Source organism: Haliotis asinina, chromosome 13 (assembly GCF_037392515.1).
Source record: "Haliotis asinina isolate JCU_RB_2024 chromosome 13, JCU_Hal_asi_v2, whole genome shotgun sequence".
Taxonomy (NCBI): domain Eukaryota; kingdom Metazoa; phylum Mollusca; class Gastropoda; order Lepetellida; family Haliotidae; genus Haliotis; species Haliotis asinina.
This window is the reverse complement of record NC_090292.1, coordinates 1,542,347-1,567,309: the sequence shown is the minus strand read 5'-3', so window position 1 is coordinate 1,567,309 and position 24,963 is coordinate 1,542,347. Positions and strand designations below refer to the sequence as shown.

Below are 24,963 nucleotides of genomic sequence, written 5' to 3'. Positions count from 1 at the left end.
TAAGGCTTCCATGACAGCATGTGGAGCCAACTCATGTAACCCATGTAAACAAAGGACGCTGTGCAAATCGAAATAGTGTTACAGGCTTTAGGATATTTTCTCAGTGAAACTGAACCATTTTAAAAACGATATTATAATTAGATGTGTAGACTCATAAAAAATAAAACAGTTATGAAATGTGCTCATAATACTGAATAACCTGTGTAAGATGTGAGGAATCTCACATCTCTCTGGCCTGTGGCAGAGATACTATGCTGGCTCGCCGCATGGAACTCTGGGTGGGAGAGTGACTTTATGACAGAATATAGATGTATTCAGTAATTATTAGTCAATCCTGAAACATAAACATCATGTTTTGACACATCCACCGTGCAAGAGAAAAGTAATTAATTATTCAACATGTTATCTTTTTTAACTTCTGCTGATTATTTGTCTTGCTATACTTCCATGTCTGCATTACATGTAATACATTTGCCACGTACCTTAATTCATAATGTTCAGTGTTTACTCAAAAACTGACACATGAGAACCCTTGACGGGTAATCTGAGTGGTGTCACCACTAATTATGCCTTTTATTACTGATCAAAGTAAATGATAACAAAAAAGCAGGTGTAGGTTTATATCGCCAAACAATTGTAGGATTGTAGGACAAAAATCCCGTAGGACAAAAGCCCATAGGACAAAAACCCATAAGGACAACCCCACAAAATGAAGGCTGGTGGACAACTCCCACTAACTCCAACATGTTTGAAGTACTGAGTGATTGGCTCAGGTGTTTTTACTGAATCACTAAACCATAGAGATTAACAGGCTTCAGTAGTTAACTTAGTATTTAGTATGTGAAACTTATTTGGGATGAAGCTGCATTATGGATTATAATTAACTTAGTCATTTCTGTGGCATATTGGATGCTCTTGCCTTTCTCCCAGTGATGGAAATAATTTTTCAGCTCAACCTGACAGCCAGGCTAGTGGCCCATAAATGTTGCCTGCCCATCTTGAAAGTTGCCTGCCCTCCTTTTTAACTTACTTTTTTGCAATAACTTACAAAAAAGGCACCATGTTGTAACAAGTACAAACGAGTAAGTAACCCTCTCTTAGCTTACTAAGCCAACCAGTTTTAGTGTCCTGTTGCTATCGTCACTGGCTGAAGAGTTGTCCATATATAATTATGGAATATACTGGTAGCTTTCATTGATCTTTCTTAAATCAAAATATAACATGACAGTTAAAATGGAATGATCGTCCTGATAGGGAACTGAAAGTAGGTCAACCTTAAAAATTTCAGCCAGACAATCGGGCTGGTGGAGAGAATTTCCAGGCAGCCCCACTCAAAATTTTACCGGCCACAGGCACTCTGGCAGGCCGTTATTTCGATCACTGCTTTCTTCCCATGGAAGATATCATTGGCCATGACAGTGCTTCAGTGTGGCCTGTTGTCCGGCCTAGGGGTCCTAGAGAGACAGGTGCTTGTTGTCAGCTCTCCTCCACCAGTATGCCCAAGAAGCATGTCCAGCCAAGAGAACCATAAACCACAGGACTTCTAGGTTGTTGAGTCTATGTTCTGTTCGAAAAGATGCTAAGATCTCCATTGAAGACTTTAATCTTCATTATTCATTTGGACCTTCAGTTTTAGAGTGTTTTGTCCCACTTAGTTGGGGCTCTTGTCTTTGGGTGCTCGTCACAGGGGTTTTTTGTCCCCAGGGATTTTGTCTGCACACCCACCAAACACGGGCTACAACAAGGGAGTGGAAATAGTGATATCATGAGAAACTTAGGGTCCACACGGTTTCGAGAAAATCAACAAAACTTCATTGGTGCATACTGTTACATAATGATATTTTGTTACCCACATGGCATGAATTGATAAGTTGTATATGACAGTTTGTAAGGTAAATCCACCAGTAGAGACTAAGTTGCAGTGATCTTAACTGGGACAAATTTCATAGATAAATATCACAAAACATGGTCTGATCTTGTTGGCACCAAATTTAGATTCATATAATTATTTCTTTACTTGTACCACATATAGTGAAATTAGAAATAAGTGTCTTTCACATCCACAGATATGGTCTAGAAACTATATCCTCTTTAGTAACATATTTAAAGTAATATAGCGCAAAGGATCTGTTAAAACTGTTCATCAATTCATAACATAAACCAACCCATATACTATAGCTGGTTTAATGACATTATGACTTCAAAATTTAGAATGTAAGAACTCTGTATGTTTTCATATTCATTTGATTTTCATTGCAGCACTTATTATCATATTTTTAATTGCATCTTTGCTTTATTTCCTCACTTGCTTACTCACTCACTCATTCACATGTTAAGAAAACTGCTGAACTGGCGAACATGTGTAAGTTGAGCACCGACCCGATGATTGACTCCTATACTCATTGTGAACGAAAGGGACAAAGTGTAGCAGGATGAGAGTCTTATAAATAAGTAAGGTGTGTGCAACTATGTGCAGAATCAATTTCATTCATCTGCTCTGCCAGATGAGTATGCCATGCACCCCGCACTTCTCATAAAACGTGCTCTGAGCAGGTCCAACTTATCCTTGTTTGCCAGTAATTTAGTATATTTCAACTTCTGTTGATCTCTTTGTGATCAAGTTCCAAGACATCATCTTGATTGATTATATATCACATTATCAACTCCATCTTATAATAATAGTCTGCTTATATGGTGCTCCAGGCACATTAGCTGCTCACTGGGCTATTTATATTACTATTCCTGGTCATTGGACTCATCGTACAATCCGATACTTTTTAAACTCTGTGGGGATCATACAGCCATGCTGCCTGTCCAGCGCAATGAACTAATCACTTATATTGCCAGCACTTCTTCAAAGGTAGAAATTTTGCAGTTGGGTGAATTGGGACAAGGATACTACACAAATTTGCCCACCTTGGGACCTGAACTTTGGTGCCTCCACTGTGGATCAAACCCAGGCTTTCGGGGTGATAGGCAGCCACCTTACCACTGCACTATTGTGCTCCACCGATGGCAGCCCAGAATCTGAGCACTTACTTGAAACATCAAAAGGTTGTTTGCCAAATTGCCCAAATGAACACATAACTGACCTTGTATCCACCAACCTCATGTTGAGTATAGGGATCAGCATGTGACTTACACAGTCACATCCAGAAAGGTTGATTAATATTTGACACTTGTGAAGATCAAGGGTATAGAAAATATGTCTTCAGCAACTAATTTGGGCCAGTTAGGTGACTTGGTGTATGCATATCATTGTATCCTATTTATGTACATAAATGAACATGGTATCATTCACTGGATTCTCTGGTCCAGACTCAACTATTTTAACAGACTGGGATATGTCCAGCCACTTTTACACAGCCACATTAAATTGATTTTTAAACATATCTGGGTATTAATAAAGTTAATAAAGTTTTAAAGAAGAGAGTCAATTTCTGATACTAATAACAGAGTTACTGTTATCATAAAATATTACTGATATATCGAGAAAGCATTTTGTTAAATCTCTAAATGTGTATAAAATATGAAAACAATTATCACTCAGTCATATCAAAACTAAGTTCAAGATATGATGAAAAGATTCATACCTATCCAAAAACACATGCCAGACGTTGACATTCAGGTAGAGATGTATTTGAATGAATTTTTTAAAATCTTCAAGTCTGACCATTTCTGAGATCTAGTATCAAGATATCCTATGTGCATTCTTAAAATACTTTCTGTAAAATTACTAAAAATATATGTTAAATCCTTCTGAACTGCGAAAGGGAGAATTATGCCTGTAGTGGCCGTTCCTACAGTGGCCTCCGAGTTTACACGCCTTGTTTGTTATTTTGTCTCTCTTCGCGTTGACAGTGAGCGTCAGGAGTATCTTGAGTGTTGCGAGAGACAAACCAAGACTCGCACCGGTGCTAATCCGAACGACACAAGTCATTGTTACAACTGATAAGTGAAAATTTGGTAAGCAAAAATACTAGAGAGGTCATGTTGCCTGCGGCAAGTGTGTGTTCGGTGATGTTGAGAGAGAAGCCTGACAGTAGACACCAGTAGCCAGTAGGGATACTCAAACTTTGAACCCATCAATGAAACAGTGGATTTTACCAGGTTCAGTCATCCTTTTCCTGTTGCCTACAACCATTTGGACAACGATGCGTAATTATACACACCTCACTGACAATCACACTGAAAACTTCATAGAGCCGATCACAGGTGCGCACCTAAATGCTATTGAAGTGTTTTTTTTTTAAATAATAATAATTAAAAATAATTAAAGCCACGGTATTCCTCAAAATTAAAGCTGAAAGCATAAAAATGACCGGTACATGTATTTCCGTAATGTTGTGCACAACACTGCACACAGGCCTCACAAAACCATAACACTATGAGGCAAGCGCGACCTCTGTAATGCAGTTGTGCAACAGTATTGCAACGCCACAGTTAAGCATATGGAGAGGTCGTGATTGCAACAATATTTTGAAACAGAAAGTTACAAAATATGTCTGAAAACTCCCTTTGACGTCACCGTGGCTGGGCGTGCTTTCCTCCAGTCCGGCCAGTATCCATGGGCAAACAGGGCAGTGGTGTTGCATCTAAAGGCTGCTTACAACATACATGAAACATATGGAAAACGATTCATAGTTGTGACAATATTCTATTAGTGTTTCTTTTTATATGCGTAAAATTGTTCATAAATAATTACTGACACATTAGAACATATTTTAATTCTAGGGAAAGAAAACTGATTGGCAAACAAGGTCAGTGGACTTAGGTAAATGTTACTCCCTAATTTCTGACTCCCTTTTTTATATAACGTACGCAAAATGCAGTAGGAAACGGTAATATTTCATTATACAGCTTGTGTTAGTTATCTGAAACGCACCTTCATGTAAAGCATTTATAATTAGCGATTTCATAAGGTAGGCGGTCGCGTGACCTCATACTGCCGTCGCTACATCAACACAGAAATACAAGTTTAGCAAATAAACCAATCCACGAAGTCAAATCTGGATTTGGATGGCAAACTTGACGCAGATAATATCACGTACATACATACAACCTTTTCAATCGGAAAGTATTTGTAGCTGCAAAGCCGACAGGAATACTGACGATTCCGGTCGAATCCCTTTTCGCCTGTAGATATCATGTAGGTAAATTTAGGGAGTGGAAAATGCACTCCTACTGAGAGAATGTAGCAGCTAGTAAGGCCAGTTTCACAATGTGCGAGATTCATCTCTTACATATTGTGACCTTTAATGAAATAGCAATGGCCCATAAAACAAAGAACAGAACAGCAGAGTAAACTACACTAAAATGGCAAACTATTGATTATATTATGGCGGAAAATAGTTGGCCGAATGAGTTTAATATTTGTATGATTTGTTTTCGAAATACGCGAAGATTTTTCATATCATTCTACCTGTGAAGACTAAAGAGTGATTTAAAGTGTGAAGATGAAAAATCCAAATATCAAAGTCAAAGAACGAATATTTTTTTCCTTTTTTTGTTTTTACCATTACGTATCAAAGACTTGTGGTAAGTCTTACGCGGAACACCAAATTCATTCTTAAAAAGTTGCCAAAAAATCGTCTGCTTCTCTCTCGCACGCCAACGAAACCACACTAAGATAACGTAATTCTGTTGCCAGAGGACTGACAGCGAGCCGCGGTGACGTCATGTTAGGTAAGATTTTGCATATATATAAAATGTGTAACAAGGTCGTCAGTTTGCTGATTTCTCGACATGCCGGTGCGTTGACGTCAATGTGCTCCCAGGCGACCCCTCAGTTCTTGCTAAATTTATGTTGTTTGTGATTCTACGAAGCGAGCGTTGTGGAAGCCTGCAGGATTTAATCGGGTGGTTCGACACCTACCTCGCTTCCAAGATGGAGGATGATATTTGCATTTGTTTTCATAGAGTTCAAAACCCCAAAACGTATTGCTAGTTGCAGTAAATGACTGATAACCAAAAGAATTTAGCCTGTCACAACTTGTGACATAACGACTTCTTTGTCGGAAGCGAGATTGTGATCGAAGTGACCAAAATATTTAAGTGCAGTTTTATATTGACACCCACATCGCTTCCAAGGGTGAAATTGTTATGTTAGAAGCAATGTCATGCAAAACCCTATTGTTCACCAACAAATACATATTTTACTACCAGAAGAAAGTAGTTTTGATTTTGTAACTCGGTGTAAACAATCCTCAACAGCAATTTGATTATGGTTTGATTTCTTCAGGTTTGCAGATCAAAACTACTTAGTCAGTTTTAAATATATTTTTGAATCATGACCAAAAGGACTTTGCAAAACGATATATAACCATTGTGACAGCAAGTGATTTTAGACGGAATCGTCTATGAAAACAAGTTATATATCGGAAAATAAGCAACGCAGGTATAAGATTAAATGGCAGTAGGTTGTGAAAAATAAAGCTCTCATATTTCAAAACAATTGTCACGACTGCAGATTTAGACAAACATATAAACCTATAAACAGGATCATCTATCCCCGGAAATGTAAATGAATACTACAACAACCCACAAAGGTATATATACCTGACATTACGTCACGGATGCGCGTCCCTCAGATGAAAAATTCGTTCGCGGGAGAAAATTGAGCACTGTTGTCAAAAAGGTCGATTTAAGGTAACTACATGTCGAGATGAGTAGCTTTACTGACGGGGTTTCATTTATAATGATGTCAAGAAATTATTTATGTTTATAAATAGAATATGTTTGAGTAGCATTTATAATGAAATGAGCAGGAAAATGCAATGGGAAACTGTAAAGTCATACATAACTTAAACCAATATTGTCAAAAGTTTCAACTTCAGCTGCGAAAACCTTCATAATAGATAATATATACAATAGAACAGATTAACGATATCTGAAATGAATTGTTTGTAAATGGTTTAGGCACAACCTTTAACATCACTAGAGTTTTAACATCACCAGAAAGTTGACACAAGTTATTCACCAAAAGACATATACAATGGGGTACCTTTATTTACAGATAGTAATTTTCTCACAAAGCATTTTTGTACATTTTTAATTTCCCCCAAATGCCCAATTCATATCCCCAAATTTCACAACCGTACAACCAGATTGGTTTCACCATTGAATCAAAGATATTTATTTCACATTGTATTGAGAAATGTAACATTCGTCTTCTGCATAATACAAAATACATGGATTTAGTAGCTTTTTGACAGACGTTTGAATTGGGATCTCTTATTTATAAATGAGATGTCAAACTAATGGTATTAAACCCGCTAGAGTAAAGAGTACACGTACGTGCAGTCTGCTTATGTTACATATAGTCGTGCCTTTCAATTTACACAGCGCGTGATCCCAACAAACATGGTCTGAACTTTGCTAAATGTATTTATGGGTTATTATAAATTGAACTTGACGCTTATGGTGAAATTTGAAACAGACGTAAAACAGTATTTGTGCACTGGCCGCAATTCATTAATGCATCATGTTAAAATACCACAGGCTTAGATGAAGTAAGTTGATGAGTGAGTGAGTGATTTCATAATTTTTCTGTTTTCCTACCCCTCTTGTGTGGAGATATTTATCCTTATCCTGGACCTAAATATCATTAAGGCTTGAACATCACAAATTTAATGGTTCGTCGTGTTATGGACAAATTAGGCATTTTAAGTGCAGAAATTACATCATCTGGTGTATTCTGTTTGACTGAAACGTGGCTATGAGAAGACATTCGAAGTGAGAAAATTCAGATCCCTGGTTTCCAGTTACCGTTTCGAAAAGACAGAACACGTGCTGGAGGCGTTACGGTTCATGCTAACAACACAGTTATGTGCTAAACTGATGAAGCATTTCCAACTTGCCGATTTGTAATACATGGATGCCCACTGAACCTGCAAAAATTTAATTGGTAATTTTTTGTTGTCATGACAAACGTGTCTACTATTGGAACTTAATTGATGAGTAGTGCAGTTGACCTTGACATGTTTACAGTAGTTACTGGCGATTTCACTCCAGATGTTCTATGTAAAACCAGTCAAAAGATCGAACATGGACAAATTATGTACGGCTTGAACTAAATTACAGAGCCCACAAGAACTACCTCCTGTTCTGTACCTTTGCTCGATCTGGTGTTCATATTGCATACAGACAACGCAAGACTTTCAGGTGTACGTTCCATAGAACCATAGTGTAGATCATTACACTTTATTTGTTAATACCATTGAAATGGGTCCCTAAAACCACACCTTTAAGGTGCCAATACAACATTACTCTCTGACGAATGTAGATGGCATAAATCACGACATTAATGGCATAGACGCTGACAATTTGTTTTCATCTGAAGATATTAGTACACTCACTGAAGATTTTACTAGTAAAATTAAAGATATTCTCGATAATAATATACAGAATAGGACTGTCACCGTCACGAAAAAATATTCACTGTGGTTAAATAATGTTATTTGTTCTGTTGTTGAAAAAAAGTCGAAATATCATTCCTTAATTTATTAAAAAATCGAAATAGACTTGCAAACTGGGATAAATTTAAAATATGCAGGAACAAAGTAATATCATCAGTCAGAAAAGTCAGAAGACATTGTGGATTGAAAATAATTAAAATAATAAATATTCCAAACGGTACTACAATGTGGTGGCGTCTAGTCAAGACGCGCGCAGTGGGCGAACTGGGGGCGCATTGGGCGAGCTGGCTAAAGCGCTAAGCTAGTGATCCAGCGAGGTTGAGTTGTCAGGATCGAGCCCACCTGTGACCGGCTGTAAAAGCCTTGGAGTCAATATTGTGTGCAGACTCTTTCAGTGTTGTCACAACCCCTAGTGTACAGTACACAACACTGTGCACGTAAAAGAACCCACGAATTCATTGGTATATGACCAGATTGTGGCCACAAAAATACATGCAAACACCTAGTTGCAGGTACAACAAGGTGCAGTGAATTTGGGCAAAGTACTGTGACTATGTGCCCCAGTCAACCCAGCTGTGAATGGGTACCTCGTTAGGATGAGAGAGCCGCAATAAACACGGTGCGCCAAGTGGCAGCAAGAGTTATATACTCCCCAGGGAGTTGAGACTGACATACGATGTGCTGTTGGGATTGACTCCAGTGATCGAGGGAATAATACCAGTGCCTTGAGCATGCACTGGTGCGTGGATATGTGCGTTATATAAATATCCTATATCATAGATCATATCACTATCAAATATATGAAAAAGCAAACCGAAAATGTGTTATTTCTGCTAATTGTATCAAATAACATTTTCTATGATGACGTTGAAGATATTACCAATGCCCTGAATGGAATTATCGTTGATGAGATGAAGGTGAAAATCCCGATGCTGAACTACAGCTAATGCTACAGGACAAGGTCGTATAGGAAGCGAACTACTAAAATTAACAGCGACTACCCTAGTTCATATTCTTAACAAGTTTTTCAAACTTATCTCTGCTAAATTTATGTTTCCCGACATTCTGGAAACAAACATCAGTGCGCCAATTCATGAAAAGGTGATGTACATGGATGCTGAAACTATAGATCTGTAACACTTACAAGTTGAGCAGCCAATTTTTCTTAAAAGAGTAGTTGATATTTTTACCTCAGATCTGAGTTTTGGTAACTTTCGGGTTTCAGAATTTGAATTGAATCGATTTTGATTCGAATCCCGATCTTTATTTCTTTTTTCAAATTCGGGATTTTTCTTTTACAGATTCGGCACGTGCATGGGGTATTCGGTATTGTAACCCTTAGTATGCATTTCTTTTACACATTTGGAAATCGGGACTTCAGGTTACGCAACTGTACTCTTTGCACCTTCACCCTTTAAACGTATCTATCCTCGGCGTTGCTGTCCTCCGCCGGGGATAGTCAAAAAGACCTGAAGCGCCCCACTTTGCTTGCATGCATGAGCTCTCGTTGAAGAACGAAGAAAGACCAACACAGTCAATAATTTGAAACACACTTTAAAGAGGAATTCTGCAAGGAGGAAATCAGTTTTTTTTCTAATTCTGGTAATTATGTGTATGGCGCATTCCTTCTTACTGCTCATGGGAGAATTTGAAATAGACAAATCTGAGGGCAAAAATACATCAAAAACAAGATAAGGTCAATTAAGCAAGACTTGTTTGTTCTGTAATTCTGGTAATTGTATTAAACACTCCTCCTTACTGATTATGGGGTGTGATTGTAAGACGTTTATCCATTCTACGAAGCCAACTATAGGCTTTGTTCATTCAGAAACAGTATATAACATCCGCACCTCACAAAGGAGACTTGCGTTAAAGACACCGCCTATGTGACACCAAGAAGCGAGTATTGATTCCCTAAAACAAATATCAAAACATAAATATCAAAAGACCATAGATGAATTACTGGAATCTGAATCATAAACAAAGAAGTCCTACCATGGGTATTTTCTGCTCGAGAAATATGCAGTTTCAATGCGATGGTGTGAAGATGTTGCTTGGGAAGAAAGAAGAACATGAAGATCTGTGTATTTCGTCTCCATTGAAGACGCCTTTCTCATCATCCAGAGGGACTGTATTGCAACAGGACAGAGTGATAGAGACAATATGATAAAAGAAGTTACCAAGAAGTATGCCAACATCACTCCTGAATCCCGTAGGTTATTCAAGTCTCCCTGCATCCAATGCCAGCAGAAAACGAAATAGGACAACTACGCTGGAGTTGTTATTCTCCCCATCATCTCTAAGGACTTTGGTTCACATGCTCAAGTCAAGTTGATTGGCATGCAATCCATGTGTGAAGAGAAATTCAAATGGATTATGCATTGTCAAGATCATCTCAAGTTCTGTGTGCTGAGACCGTTGACCACCACGAAGTAGTGTGTCAGTTTGTCGACATCTTCTTGTTCATTGGTGCACCACCAATCTTGCAGAGTGACAGTAGTTCATAGTTTACTGCAGTTTACACTGAGGAGGTGTCACTGATGTGGTCTCGCACCATGATCATGGTAACCCCAATCCCAAGGTTCCGTCTGGCAACAATACCAATGACTGGACCATGGGACTCAAAGTTGAAGATATGTCTACTGAAAAAAAACCCCAAAAAACAAACCTTACCTCCTTACTCTCAGCACTTTAGTTTGGGTGGACGCGGCTTTGTTGAGTTCAGATTGAGCTGGATTCAAGAGGTGCCAGATAAGCAGATGCAAGTGCTACATGACTGGTAAAAATGTAACTGAAGGTGTCATTTTCTTGTCAGAAAGAAAATTGAAATGATCTCCAAACATGTCCATGATTCTTTTCCATGTGTACATCAAACATGTATTATGTTGAATGTAGATATCACTGTAGCAAAACGTCACCATCCTGGTAAATACAAAACTCTTTTTTTCACATCTTCTTGGAAGATCGAAAAAATAGAAACTCTATTGATCATTTAGTTCGACTAGAATCATTTGTTCAAAATTCCATTGTAAATAACCACCATGCTGCATCAATATTTTTAGACCTTGAAAAAGCTTATGATACAACATGGAAATATGGTATCTTAAAGGTCACATGCAACGTAAAACACAACTTTGCAAATTCTGATACCTTTCAGTATGCACTTACGGAAACAAATCGTCAAAAATGCCAATTCAACCTATAAAGTTGAAAAAAAAAAACCGCGATGGAGTTCAAACGGTTCACTAAATTTGCTCCAGCGCTCTTTCTTCTCCTCCTTGGCAATTGGTTAGGCCACAAGTTGACCTAACACTGACAAAGTTTAAAAAATCATATACTAATGAATTACAATATAAACAAGAATTTGTTCAATTAAGACATAAATATAATACATACATGCATATTTACAGATGGGTCCAGGGGTGGTGGCACAATAGCTTGTGCCACTGTCATTGGATCCAGAACAGTTTCTTCTAAAATACCTGATAACATATACGACAAAATGTTATGGATGTCAACTTCTTCTTTATTGTTTGATGAGGTTCTTGAGAGGCATTTAGAAGTCGGTATTCTAATATACGACAAAATGTTATGGATGTCAACTTCTACCTGATAACAGCAGAAACAAACGCAATACTAACGGCTCTTAAATATATTCAAAGGCATCCTAAATATAAGCAACATATAATCTCTTCTGACTCTCTTTCTTGCGTCCAGGCAATTAAAAACTTATCTTGTAAACGTCCACTTTTAATAGAAATTATGGAGTTATATACTCAGTCCATATGAAAACGCACCACTCACGAAATCTGGAATAGCTCCACGGATTGATATGTGAAGTATATACTTAGGATGTATTTGAGATAATGAATGATTTAAGAAGACATGTGAACATCATTCAATTTCATTCACGATAGTGTTAATGCGCGAGAGAGGCTTAACTGGTGTAGGGGTCAAAGAGGAAAGTCAATAACGGGTGTGACCGCCATTTGCATTGACACATGCGGTGCATCGTCGTCGCATGGAGTTGATCAGTCTCTGGATAGTGTTCTGAGGGATAGCACTCCACTCCTGAACAAGGGCAACCTCAAGTTCTCGGATGTTGTCCATCTGGCGTCGACGTGAAAGACGTCGTCCAATTTCATCCCATAAGTGCTCGATAGGGGCGAAGTCGGGTGCCAGAGCGGGATGTTCTGCTGTGCAAGGTACTGCATGCGCACCCTTGCAGTGTGTGCCCTAGCGTTGTCCTGTTGGAACGTGTGGACATCGTGGTGTTGGTTGAAGAACGGCACGACATGGTTCACCCTTCCTCTGCAGATATGGAGATTGGTTCTGTGACGGTAGCTTATTTTACCCCACACCATAACGCTTCCACTACCCCAACGGTCCGTCCGTCTGAACGACTCAGTCGGCGTTATACGTTCACCACGTCTCCGCCAAACATGTATACGGCCATCTGCGTTCCTTAAGCGAAATCGTGACTCGTCAGAAAAGATGACACTGTGCCATTGTCGTAGTCGCCAATTCTGGTGGCTGTTTGCCCACTGTAGACGCTGGTCCGTCAATATGGAGCCGAAATAAGGACGTCGTGCACGCAGACCTACAGCTCACAGACAGTTCCGTACGGTGTTTGGGTGAATGAATCCACGTTGTCCTTGGACTTGAGCAGCCGGTCTTGTCGCTGGTAGTGTTCGGTCTCGGACATGATCCCGTACTATCTTACGGTCCTGACGTGCCGTTGTCACACGTTGTTGACCCGCTCGAGGACGGTCCCGAGTGCTCCCCGTTTGCAGAAACCTTTGATGGAGTTTTGCAATCGTTGTGTGTGTGCAGTGTAGTCGTCTGGCAATTTCCCTGGTGCTGGCGCTATTTTGAAGCATGACTATGGCACGTTCCCGTTCAGGGGCTGTAAGTCGCGGCATCGTGTCGGCGTTTCACAAGTGTCAGTGAAGAAGTGAAATTTTATTCGGATTCACATGCTTTTAAAGACAATATGTGCACACATTCAGAGTGAAATTCATTTTTCCCATGGTGTGCGTGCAAAATGTTGCGTTTTTGCGAATAATTGCCTAGCGTTACAGTTAACATGAAATTCTCGCATTTCATGCACCTGGCATGTCGGGTGACGTCACTGTAGTGTTGTTGTTATATAAAGATTATATTGAAGTTCATTTGAACTTAAGTGTTGACCTTTTTTTCAAGTGGTGCGTTTTCATGTGTACTCAGTATATAATGAACTTGCTACTGGCCAATGCGTCATCGTATTTTGTTGGTTACCATGTCAAATCATCGATTACATAACAGTCTCGTTTCCTGTTTAACTGGTTCCGTCTTTTTGTGCAACTTAGTGTGATAACCAATCCAGAATGTTTAGACTCTGTCATTTAACTGGATGCATAAATATTAATCAGTATGATTTGATAAGTCTACGCACTTGTATATTGCAACACTAAGCTCCTTCTAATCCTTCCAATCCTACAGTGTGCTCTGTCGTTCAGCCTGCTCTGACAAACGGAAACCTGGAAATCGTGGAAATCTCAAAACGAGGCTCTGCCGCTAGATAACTTAGTGATATTTCACTAACCTCATTGTGCGTCACAGAACTACACTAAATAAGCATAAGGAACACATAACAGTTTTAACCAGTGAGCCAGGTGCATTGTGAATCATTTTACGATCTTATCAAACAGGGGCAGTTTGTGATTCCATAGTTAAGGTATGCTGCCAACACCTCGACATAAGGTATAGAAAGACGGTCTTATTGAAGTTTAAAATTAAAACTCTCTTGTAAATACCATTTCCTTATGAAACAAGGAACTGAAATTCGGTTTAACCAGAGCTGTTTGTGGTGTCAATTTTCATTTTCACACGAGACAATTCGGATCGGCTGAAAAGTAGGCCAATGTCTGAATAGGTTAATGAGACTTATGTTTCGGTATGAAGCCACGTGGGCATTTCTGGGAACACAATGGCCGATTTTGCTGCCAAGGTAGCACTCGACGAATCTGTGACACCACTTCTGATTCCATACCCAGACTATAAAGCTACATTTAAGAAGAAGAACCCCCAATGCCCAGCCCGAATCCAATTCTAAACAGGAAATTCAAATTCAGGACTCGAATCCGGAATGTGAACAAATAAACCAGATTCGGAACTTGAATCCCCATTCTGAATCCGTTTCAAAACACACGCACAAAAAAATCAGATTGGGGATTCGAATCCCAAATGTTAACAAAAAAAAATCAAATTCGGGATTGGAACCTCGAATCCGTTTTCAACTTCATGTTGCCAACATTCCTGTGGGTCTTCTTCCGAACAATCGCTCTGTTGGCCGCTTCTATATTTCTATATACATGACTTCACCTGATGAAGGGGTCTGAAATAACCCCAAACCGTTGTGTGTCAAAAATTATTAAAAAGGTTTATCCACAAAAGATCTTGGTCATATATAACAACTTCTAAATGCCGCTAAAAGACATTTTTTCTCTATTTGCTCCCAAAAATAACATGGGACTCTATTATCGCGGTAGTTAATGTCGCCATCGGGAAGGACTACTGACATTTGACATTTTATACATATTTTCAATTGACTGATGTTTAATCTTCATTTCTGTCAAACAATGTTCCACATAATCACAATTCATTCAACATGACTGCGGCAATACCGATTAAAGCTGAAGCAACTCTCTACTATCTACGGTATTGCCATTTTCTTTTCTGTAGCACACAGTACAAGCAAATGACACTGTTAAACGTTTACTAAGACAAGTAAAGAATCGAAATAGTTTCTTCACCAAAAATTATCAAGAAATTTCATTCACATTAGTATAACAGGGTCAAATTTGTCATATTTTACTTCTAGTTTTTACTAAAATGCGGAAAATATCCTACAATGTATATTTAACTTCAGTTTACTTTAGCTAAGTCTACTTGCGCCTGGCAGCTGGCATATTATCACTTATTACCTCAGGATGCAAGCTGTCGCAACTGGTCAAGCGATGCTACATACAATCACAACCGGTCAGGCGACACTACATGCAATTAAATGTTAGGTCATTTTACATATCAACTGTAACACAGGGCTTTGTCAACGCAGGGAACCTGATTGTGTAGCCACGGCTGACCAAATCAAATATAATCTATCAAAGGAACCAGCACAAACTGTGACATTAAAGCGACATTGATAATGTTTGATTATCTAACTTCCACTATTTCGGTATTCAGCGCTATGCATCTGTCCTCCCGAACTTGCGTAAGGTAACCAGCATGTCACATATTCTATTGTCGAAACTGACAATTAAACTTGCGCGTACGGTCTTGCCTTCAAATTCGGACAGGAGGCATCGGGTATATATACAGGATGGTTGCTCACTAGAATCATTCCTGCTTTGCCTGAGATCCCTCTCTGTTTGTTTTTGAAGGCGTGGAGATCCCCGAGTTAATTCCCCGCGATAGTTCTAGGCATAAACAGGCCCAAAACAAGCCTGTTTCAACAGTAACACTATTAACATGTTTTTTAACCAAAGAATCTGAAACTTCGATTCATTTGGATAAAGGGTAACAATAACGTAACAAAATATTAAAAATATTATTTTACAGCATTAAAACGTACTTTGCAATTTGCTGCCGTGTGCGTCACTTCCTTTTATATATGCTGTAAATATGCGAATGATCTTCAAGCTGTCGCACGATTACTCTTGACGAAGCAAGTTTTGACAGAAGGGAAAAAACGCCTAGGAACATTCATAAAATACTTGAATGAGTCACACTCAAGTTTCAAATTCACTGCCGAATACTAGAGAAACGTAGCCTGTCTAGACAAATGGGTAATGTATAACTGTGCTCTCACAAACTGGAGCTGAAGATATTAAGACTATGTTTAGGTGTTCTGAATCAGATTTTAGCCACACTCACGTTCCCACCGTTTGGTCTTACTGACAGATGTTTTAGCTGATGTATGCAGTTTTGGTCCAGTTATCTCTTTTGATACGTTAAGCAACATTTTAGTTGACCGTCGGGGTACCCCCGTACTCATTTATTACCATGTCATAACACTATGACGTCATCAACCTATGTCGCATCAGAAAGCCACCAGGATGTCTGGATATGGCATATTGTACTACAAGTGTTACACACTTTACAACGACACCTTGATTTGATACACAACAACATCAGGCACGTTTGCGTGTGTCTACGGATATTTTAGAAAGGATGACTGCCTACGACTCATCCGGAAATCACGTGCTTGTCACATCAACACGCTGCTGGATATATGTTTGGACATCAAAGACCCAGAGCTTCCAACCCTCCAAAGAAAAAAACGCTTGAGAAGCCGGGGTCCAGGGGCTGCAGGCCGCGGCCGGGTCCAGGGCGGAGACCTGGTAGGGGGTCAGGGAGGCGAAGCCCCCCTGAATCTGAAGAGAAGTAGTGTTTTTAACACCCTATAAGTGATTTAAAATGAGTGAAAAAGTGGCTTTGATTAATTTACGTTATTTTTGTTTTTAAAAAAAGCGTGAGATTATCAATGTCTGTCGTGAGAGCGTGACAAATGCTTAAAAAACGTGAGTCTCAAGCCAAAGGCGTGAGAGTTGGCAGGTCTGAAAACCTATCTACAACCACTAACCGGCCGAACAAAGCCTTCGTCTCTACGACCGGAACAGGTCTGAAGTGAGCTCAGACAGTGCCACAATTTCCAGGGAACCACTCGATATATGGACCCATGCAGTTCACAGATAAGGTTGGAATACTTGTTATGCTCCAACTGGTACACGTACCAACGGAATGGAGGACACGTAATCATAGAACCATGCCCGATACACTGACTCCATCATACATGGGGTTTTACAGGATGCTTGAAGAGTACTTCGGATCAGTAGCCAACTACACGGACATGGCCTACACTTCGATGTTTGCAGTTCACAAACAACGCAAACTCAGGGCAGTAACACGGACTTATTCAAATCTCGTATTAATATACTGTCATATATAGTGGTACCTGGTTCTCATATCATTTTTGCTCCCCTTACCAAAACATCCAATGGTGTTCTGACGCTGGGACCGCTGAATATACTTGTTGTAACAAACACAAACAATGTTGAACCAATAAGACAAGCACTCTATTTTCATAGTGAACGAAAAAACAATGTACAAAATTGTTACACATGTTGTATACAACTGAGCCAATACAGCTCATTATTAAACGATCAGTACTCAGTATATCTTCACATCGGTAGGCATCTGTTCCTTGTAACAAATGTCATCGAATGTTGAGTGAGTGTGGCTTCAATACACCCCAAACCACGGCGACCCAATGATGACGCAGCAGAACGCATGACGTTACACCTGGTCCATTGCCATTCCTGAAGGGAACATTGTTCCAGTTGCTAAGCGTTGACAGGTGCAGGTGATGGTTTTCTGATTCGTCGATCCAGATAGTCCCATTAGTATTTTGTCGGATTCACGTCGGGAGGACATGCTGGCCACGGCAACATAACAATAGCCTTATGCAGAAAGTCGTCTGTTAGCCTTGCTGTATGAGACTTTGCGGGATCATGTTGGTAGACAATGCTACATGATTGTTGCTGGATAAACTTAATGGCACCACAGCTCGGCACAAAACTTTATACATATATCTTCGAGCATTCAATCTTGTTTTAGATCGCGCAGAGCTCACTCCACACCATTGTGCAATAGGCTCCAAATGGTCAGGCTTGATGAACGCAGTCAGGCACCAAGCGTTTACCTACTCGTCTGCGAGCACCAATCCGGCTGTCATTACCGTGAAATTAAAACCTGCTCTTGTGGGTGAATTTCACATGTCGCCAATCACGCATCTGCTGCTTGTCTGGCTCTTGTCAAATGACAACTTCGGTTATGTCAACTTAAGCGTTGTCCATGTACCTTCACTAACTTTAAGGTTGCCGTTACAAAACGCTATCTCGATTGAATTATCCGGCCGTGGTAATCAGTTCGTAATTGTATCATCTGGTTCCCCTAATGCTGGTCTTTAAACATGCATACCATCTGGTCTCCCTAATGCAGCTTTTTAAATATATCTACCATCTGCACTCCCTTATATTGTTTTTTTAAAAATATATATACCATGTGGTCATCCTAATACTGGGTTTTAAAAGGGTATCTACCCCCTGTCCCCCAAATGCTGGTTTTGAATAAAATTTACTCTCTGGTGCCCCTAGTGCTGGGTATTGCAAAAATATCTACCATCTGGTCCCCCAAGTGCTGGTTTTTAAATATGTTTACTGTTTGGACCCCCAAATGTTGTTTTTTAAATATATTTATACCATCTGGTCCCCCTAATGTTGTTTTTTTTAATTATTATATATACCGTCTGGTTCCAACAGACCTTTTTTTTAAAAATGTGTGTATATATATACTATTTGGTCACCCTAATACTTGTTTTTACATACGGTCTCCCTAATGCTGGTTCCAGATATATATTCCGGTCTCCCTAATGCTGGTTCTGTATATATGAGAATTAAGGAGACCGAAAAACACGTATATGCTTTATTTTATGATTTTTTTTTCACATCATCGTTTTTGTTGAGATGATTTAGAGTTACAATAAATCATTAAAGTCAGTAAAAGTTGTTTTATAACAGAATATACACTTGGTCTCCCTAATGCTATTTTTAGATATACTACTATATATCATCTCGTCCCCCTAATGCATGTTTTTAAATGTGTGTATATATACAATTTGGTGCCCCTAACGCTTGTTTTTAAACATATATAAAATCTTGTCTCCCTAGTGCTGGTTTTTACATACGGTCTCCCTAATGCTGGTTCCAGATATATATTCCGGTCTCCCTAATGCTGGTTCTGTATATGTGAGAATTAAGGAGACCGAAAAACACGTATATGCTTTATTTTATGATATTTTTTTTCACATCATCGTTTTTGTTGAGATGATTTAGAGTTACAATAAATCATTAAAGTCAGTAAAAGTTGTTTTATAACAGAATATACACGTGGTCTCCCTAATGCTATTTTTAGATATACTACTATATATCATCTCGTCCCCCTAATGCATGTTTTTAAATGTGTGTATATATACCATTTGGTGCCCCTAACGCTTGTTTTTAAACATATATAAAATCTTGTCACCCTAATACTTGTTTTTACATACGGTCTCCCTAATGCTGGTTCCAGATATATATTCCGGTCTTCCTAATGCTGGTTCTGTATATATGAGAATTAAGGAGACCGAAAAACACGTATATGCTTTATTTTATGATTTTTTTTTCACATCATCGTTTTTGTTGAGATGATTTAGAGTTACAATAAATCATTAAAGTCAGTAAAAGTTGTTTTATAACAGCATATACACGTGGTCTCCTTAATGCTATTTTTAGATATACTACTATATATCATCTCGTCCCCCTAATGCATGTTTTTAAATGTGTGTTTATATACCATTTGGTGCCCCTAACGCTTGTTTTTAAAAATATATAAAATCTGGTCTCCCTAATGCTGGTTTTTACATACGGTCTCCCTAATGCTGGTTCCAGATATATATTCCGGTCTCCCTAATGCTGGTTCCAGATATATATTCCGGTCTCCCTAATGCTGGTTCTGTATGTATGAAAATTAAGGAGACCGAAAAACATGTATATTTTTTATGTGATGTGTTTTTTGCATCATCTTTTTCCTAAAGTTTATTAAGATGATTTCGGGTAAAAATACACCATTAAAGTCAATAAAAGTTATTTTATAACAGAATATACACGTGGTCCCCCTAATGCTGGTTTTTACATACGGTCCCCCTAATGCTGGTTTCAGATGTATATATATATATATATATATATATATATTGTCTGAAGAGTGTTAAATTCTGACATAGCCGAGAACGTTTTAACTTGACAATTACACTTTTTTTTAAATTAATGGAAATTAGGTGAGATATATACTTATCAGCAAACCAATGCCGTCTTTTTCCTACGTCGCAGAATAATACAAGCCATGGTGTCAACTGAAGTGCTGTAATATTTTCTGTAATTTCATTACATTTGAAGCTATGCTTAATACACTGTTTAGAATGTTGCAAAATTAGTCAAAATACATCTTCACATACAGGAGAATACGGGAATCAAAGAATTAATTTACACATCGGATAGCCCCATCCAAATCGAAACATTTCGTGCTTTCTCATTTAGTAGGTTAATTGTCATCATTTCGGAATAGTTTAGTTCACCGTGAAGAAATCATCAAAAATATAGCCTCCGCATGCACAACAAATTCCCTCCAAGTGATTTTAGTTCTTATGTTAAGCATGACAGAGATTCCCCCTTATCTTCATACGCGTATGACCTGTCTGTCGTCATTTTGACAAATGGAAGAACCTCCATTTTCGACATTTATCTGTCGTAATTCTATAACTTACGAATGTCGTATCGCTGAGAACATTTCGTGGATGGGGACCCAGAACTCTACGCTTATAGTACTTCTCTCAATGACTTTTCTTATTTGTTTGTTGTTTTACGCCGCACGTAGCAATATTCGAGCTATATGGCGGCGTTCTGTAAATAATCGAGTCTGGACCAGACAATCCAGTGATCGTAAACATTGACCAATGCTTTTGTTATACAGTGACCTGTGTCAGTCAAGTCAACCGATCCCGTTAGTCGCCTCTTATAACAAACAGTTGTCGCTGCTCAAAGATGTAGCAAGAGAATATCAGGAGTGTTTCAGAAAGTGTCAGGAGAGTATCAGTAGAGTCTCTGGAGAGCGGCAGGAGAGTGTATGGAGAGAGTCAGCACAATGTCAGGAGTGTTTCAGAAAGTGTCAGGAGAGTATCAGTAGAGTCTCTGGAGAGCGGCAGGAGAGTGTATGGAGAGAGTCAGCACAATATCAGGAGTGTTTCAGAAAGTGTCAGGAGAGTATCAGTAGAGTCTCTGGAGAGCGGCAGGAGAGTGTATGGAGAGAGTCAGCACAATATCAGGAGTGTTTCAGAAAGTGTCAGGAGAGTATCAGTAGAGTCTCTGGAGAGCGGCAGGAGAGTGTATGGAGAGAGTCAGCACAATATCAGGAGAGTGACTGAAGAGAGTTAGGAGAGCGTATAGAGAGAGTCAGAGGAATGTCAGGTGAGTGACTGGAGAGCGTAAAGAGAATGAGAATGCCAGAAGAATGTCAGAAAAAAATCCGAAGAATGTCAGGAGAGTGTGGGGACAGAAGCGTCCCCCACCCCCCCCCCCCCCCCCCCCAACCACACACACACACACCAGGCATTATCTAATTGCAAATACTCTTGTTTCAGGCCTGAAGGTTCTCGGAGTTATCGCCCTTTACATTGTTCTCGTATACTGTGCCTTTGTTTACAAAACCCTCAGTACCAGAAACTACAGAACTTTCGTTGGCCAAGTACAGAACGAAAGAAAAACACCCACTATTTCGAAAACACCAAGCGTTAGTACTGCTCATATTGGGAAGACGCGAGCAGCAGTCACTAACCCACGTCCTTCACAAAAATCTACAACGACCGGGGTTAAAAGAGTGAGCACGTCCTGGACAGAGAGGCCCGTTCTCACTCCTCAGTTCAATGGTCGCCTAGGCAACCAGATGTTTGAATACGCTTCAACGTACGGCCTAGCGAGGGCAAAGAACATGTCCTTGTATATTCCCAGCGTTAGCATCCTTAACCGCCTGTTTCACCTCGACACGTCGACCGTGACGTCACAGAAATGTGGTGGCTGGCATTCAGTAAACGCCCCTTGCTGTTCTTACGACGACCGCCTGGTGACACAACTCGACAGCAGCACTTGCCAGAGTGTTGGCCAGTATCTCCAGTCATGGAAGTTTTTTCACCCAGTCGAGCAGAACATACGGAAACAATTTACCTTCAAACCTTCTATTGCCGGAAGGGCGATTAACAGGCTGCTGTCTGTCAAACAAGAGTTCTTGAGAAGACTGAAAGATAGGACGCGACTAACGGGGCTACACTCAAACGCTACAGAAGAGGTGAAGCAAGATTTAGACAGGGTACAGAATGTGTCATATACTCCGCCTGTGAACCTGACCTATATTGGAATGCATGTCAGGCGTGGGGACTATTTATCATCGCTGAGTAAACGACAGGGACGTATCACTCCTCCAGCGGAGTACTACATCCATGCAATGAGGTATTTCCGAGCTATATTCCCCAGCACGTTGTTTGTTGTTGCAGGAGATGACGGAAGTTGGGTGAATCGTAACATCGGCGCACTGGATGTTGTGGTGGTGCAGAGGGACTCAGCGGAAGTTGATCTTTGTGTACTGAGCATGTGTAACCATACTATATTAAGTGTCGGGACTTTCGGTTGGTGGGCTGGGTTTCTGGCAGGGGGGACAACTGTGTATTATAAACATCCGTACCGAAACAACACGGAGATGTCCAGATGGTACCCTAAATATGACAGCGATTTTGTATACCCAGGGTGGATCGCTATGTTATGAATAAGAGGGTTAACATCCGGGATGCAGAGGGCATTATTTCTTAAACGCTCTGGTTCAGAGAGCAGGTGTCCAAAATGGAAGTCCCATGCATTTTGTCTTGTGGCTTAACACATACGTGCCTTAGTCAATACCTGAACATCTGTGTCTTGTATGACACATATCATGAAAATCACAGGTGAAATAACTGAATGTTAGTTCGTGTTCTGAATGTTTTACCATAGTGTGTGTCTGTATCTGAGTCAATGCTGTCAATGAATGCATGTCGTTTGATTTAGTTAATGGAATAAATGAATACCTGCCTTATGACATATATAGTTAATGGAGTAAATGAATACCTGTCTTTTGACATATATAGTTAATGGTAAAAGTGGATAACTGCCGTTGTCAATAATGGTATATTATCTGACCGACAAAAGAAAGTATACAAGGCTTTCAAGAGGTTACTATCACTGACCCAGAGTACCTGGACACACAAACATAACACAGTCTTATTAATAACTTCTTTACTCAAGCTGAGATAAAAATCACACGCATAGTACAGGAACATTGTGACGTCAGATTGGTGCAACGTCACTGGGGGTCCTGAAAACCAGTTTTCAGTAACACAGATGAGAAGGTACAGGGTCACACACAATAAATGTTCAATACCATCACTTTCAGTACCCTGTTTGTCCACCCCTTGCATCAATACAGGCACGCGCCCTCCTAGCCGAACACATCAGACGTAGGACATGGTCACGTTTTGTGCGATGCCATTTGTTCTAGAGAGAGTGTGCAAGATGCTGTCTATTCTGTGATGGGCTAGGGCGTTTCCGCACGCATCTGACTCTAATGCATCAAACATGTACTCGATCGGGGACATGTCCAGAGAACGTGCTGTCTACGGTAGAGCGTTCACGTTGTTCCTCTCGACTGTGTTCTTGCGTCAACACAAGACCCTGTGCTCTGAAGAGTCTGTAGGTTCTGATACCTGTTGACCGAAGACATCTAGCCAACGTGTATTGATAGACACAATGTTAAAGGAAATTCGCCGAGCATGAACCCTCAGGAAACGGATTTTGGGGTGTAACGTCCTCAAATGCCGGTCTTCTGCTGGTGTTGTTACTCGCGGCCTCCCACTTCTTGCTCTGCCCTTTGTCTGGCCCGTCTGCTGTAACGGTGCAGAAGTCTAGAGACGGCTACACGTGAAGGTTCTAGCAACGTAGGGTTGTGTTGACCCTGTCTGAGGCATGCCGGTAGCCTCAGTAGCTGATAGTCAGAGCATATATGGTGATCTTTTCCAAACTGCATGTATAACGTGTGCAAGCACTAACTTTCATACCCTTAGTGAATGTGAAACCATTCTGAGAGCATCCCAAAATCATAGCTAATACAAGTGACCACGTCGACGTTTTATTCACGACGTTGCAGGTATCAAATTTCAAAGTTGGGAGATATGATTCAGTGTAAAATTTACCTACAAAGTGAGTGAGTGAGTGAGTAAATAAATAAATAAATAAATAAATAAATAAATAAATAAATCCTTTGAAATTTAAGGAATGGTAACTCTCGGTACACTCTCTTTTGCCGGTCAGTTTATGTCTTTTGATAGATTTGATAGATTTAACGAAACAAATGAATGTGTCTTTTGACACATTTGTTGGAAAAACTTAATACCTGTTTTTGGCAGGTTTTAATGTGTTTGAATTCCTGTGTTTGCAAAATTACAACACAATGTATCATCGGTGCAATATACTAACTACGACGGAGGTGTCAAGGAGGTGTCAAGTTCAAGGGACATGGTCAATGGTCGTATGTAGAACAGTACTACAATACTTTGTCACTTACCACGTCACCCGTCTCTAGTAGGTACTAGTAATTAACAACGTGGGCATGTTTTCCGTACCCAGTGTTAGACGAAAAAGGCTGCTCGCCAGCAGGGTTTGACCCAGGTTACGAGTGTGGTGCTCTTGCAGAGCGAAGTGGAACCTGCTGGTGGAGTTGACAAAGATAATGCCGTGAAGAACAACTGCTGATCCGCCAGATGAGATGCATACAGTACGTGTGTGTGTGAGTGAGTGAGTGTCTTGAATCACTTACTTTGAAAATTAATTTTAGA

General features: G+C 39.8%; 1 protein-coding gene across 2 annotated transcripts in view; it reads left to right on the top strand.

Moving 5' to 3' along the window:
- The window catches only part of LOC137260036 (galactoside alpha-(1,2)-fucosyltransferase 2-like), a 45,219-nt gene extending 22,016 nt beyond the window's left edge, over window positions 1-23,203 (top strand). The window contains exon 3 of one of the 2 annotated variants that reach the window (XM_067797722.1): window positions 21,691-23,203. In XM_067797722.1, the coding sequence (XP_067653823.1) occupies window positions 21,691-22,865 (1,175 nt within the window). In that variant the 3' untranslated portion in view covers window positions 22,866-23,203. The remainder of the gene's footprint in view (window positions 1-21,690) is intronic. The other variant, XM_067797723.1, reaches the window with a different exon arrangement.
- Window positions 23,204-24,963: the final 1,760 nt, after the last annotated feature.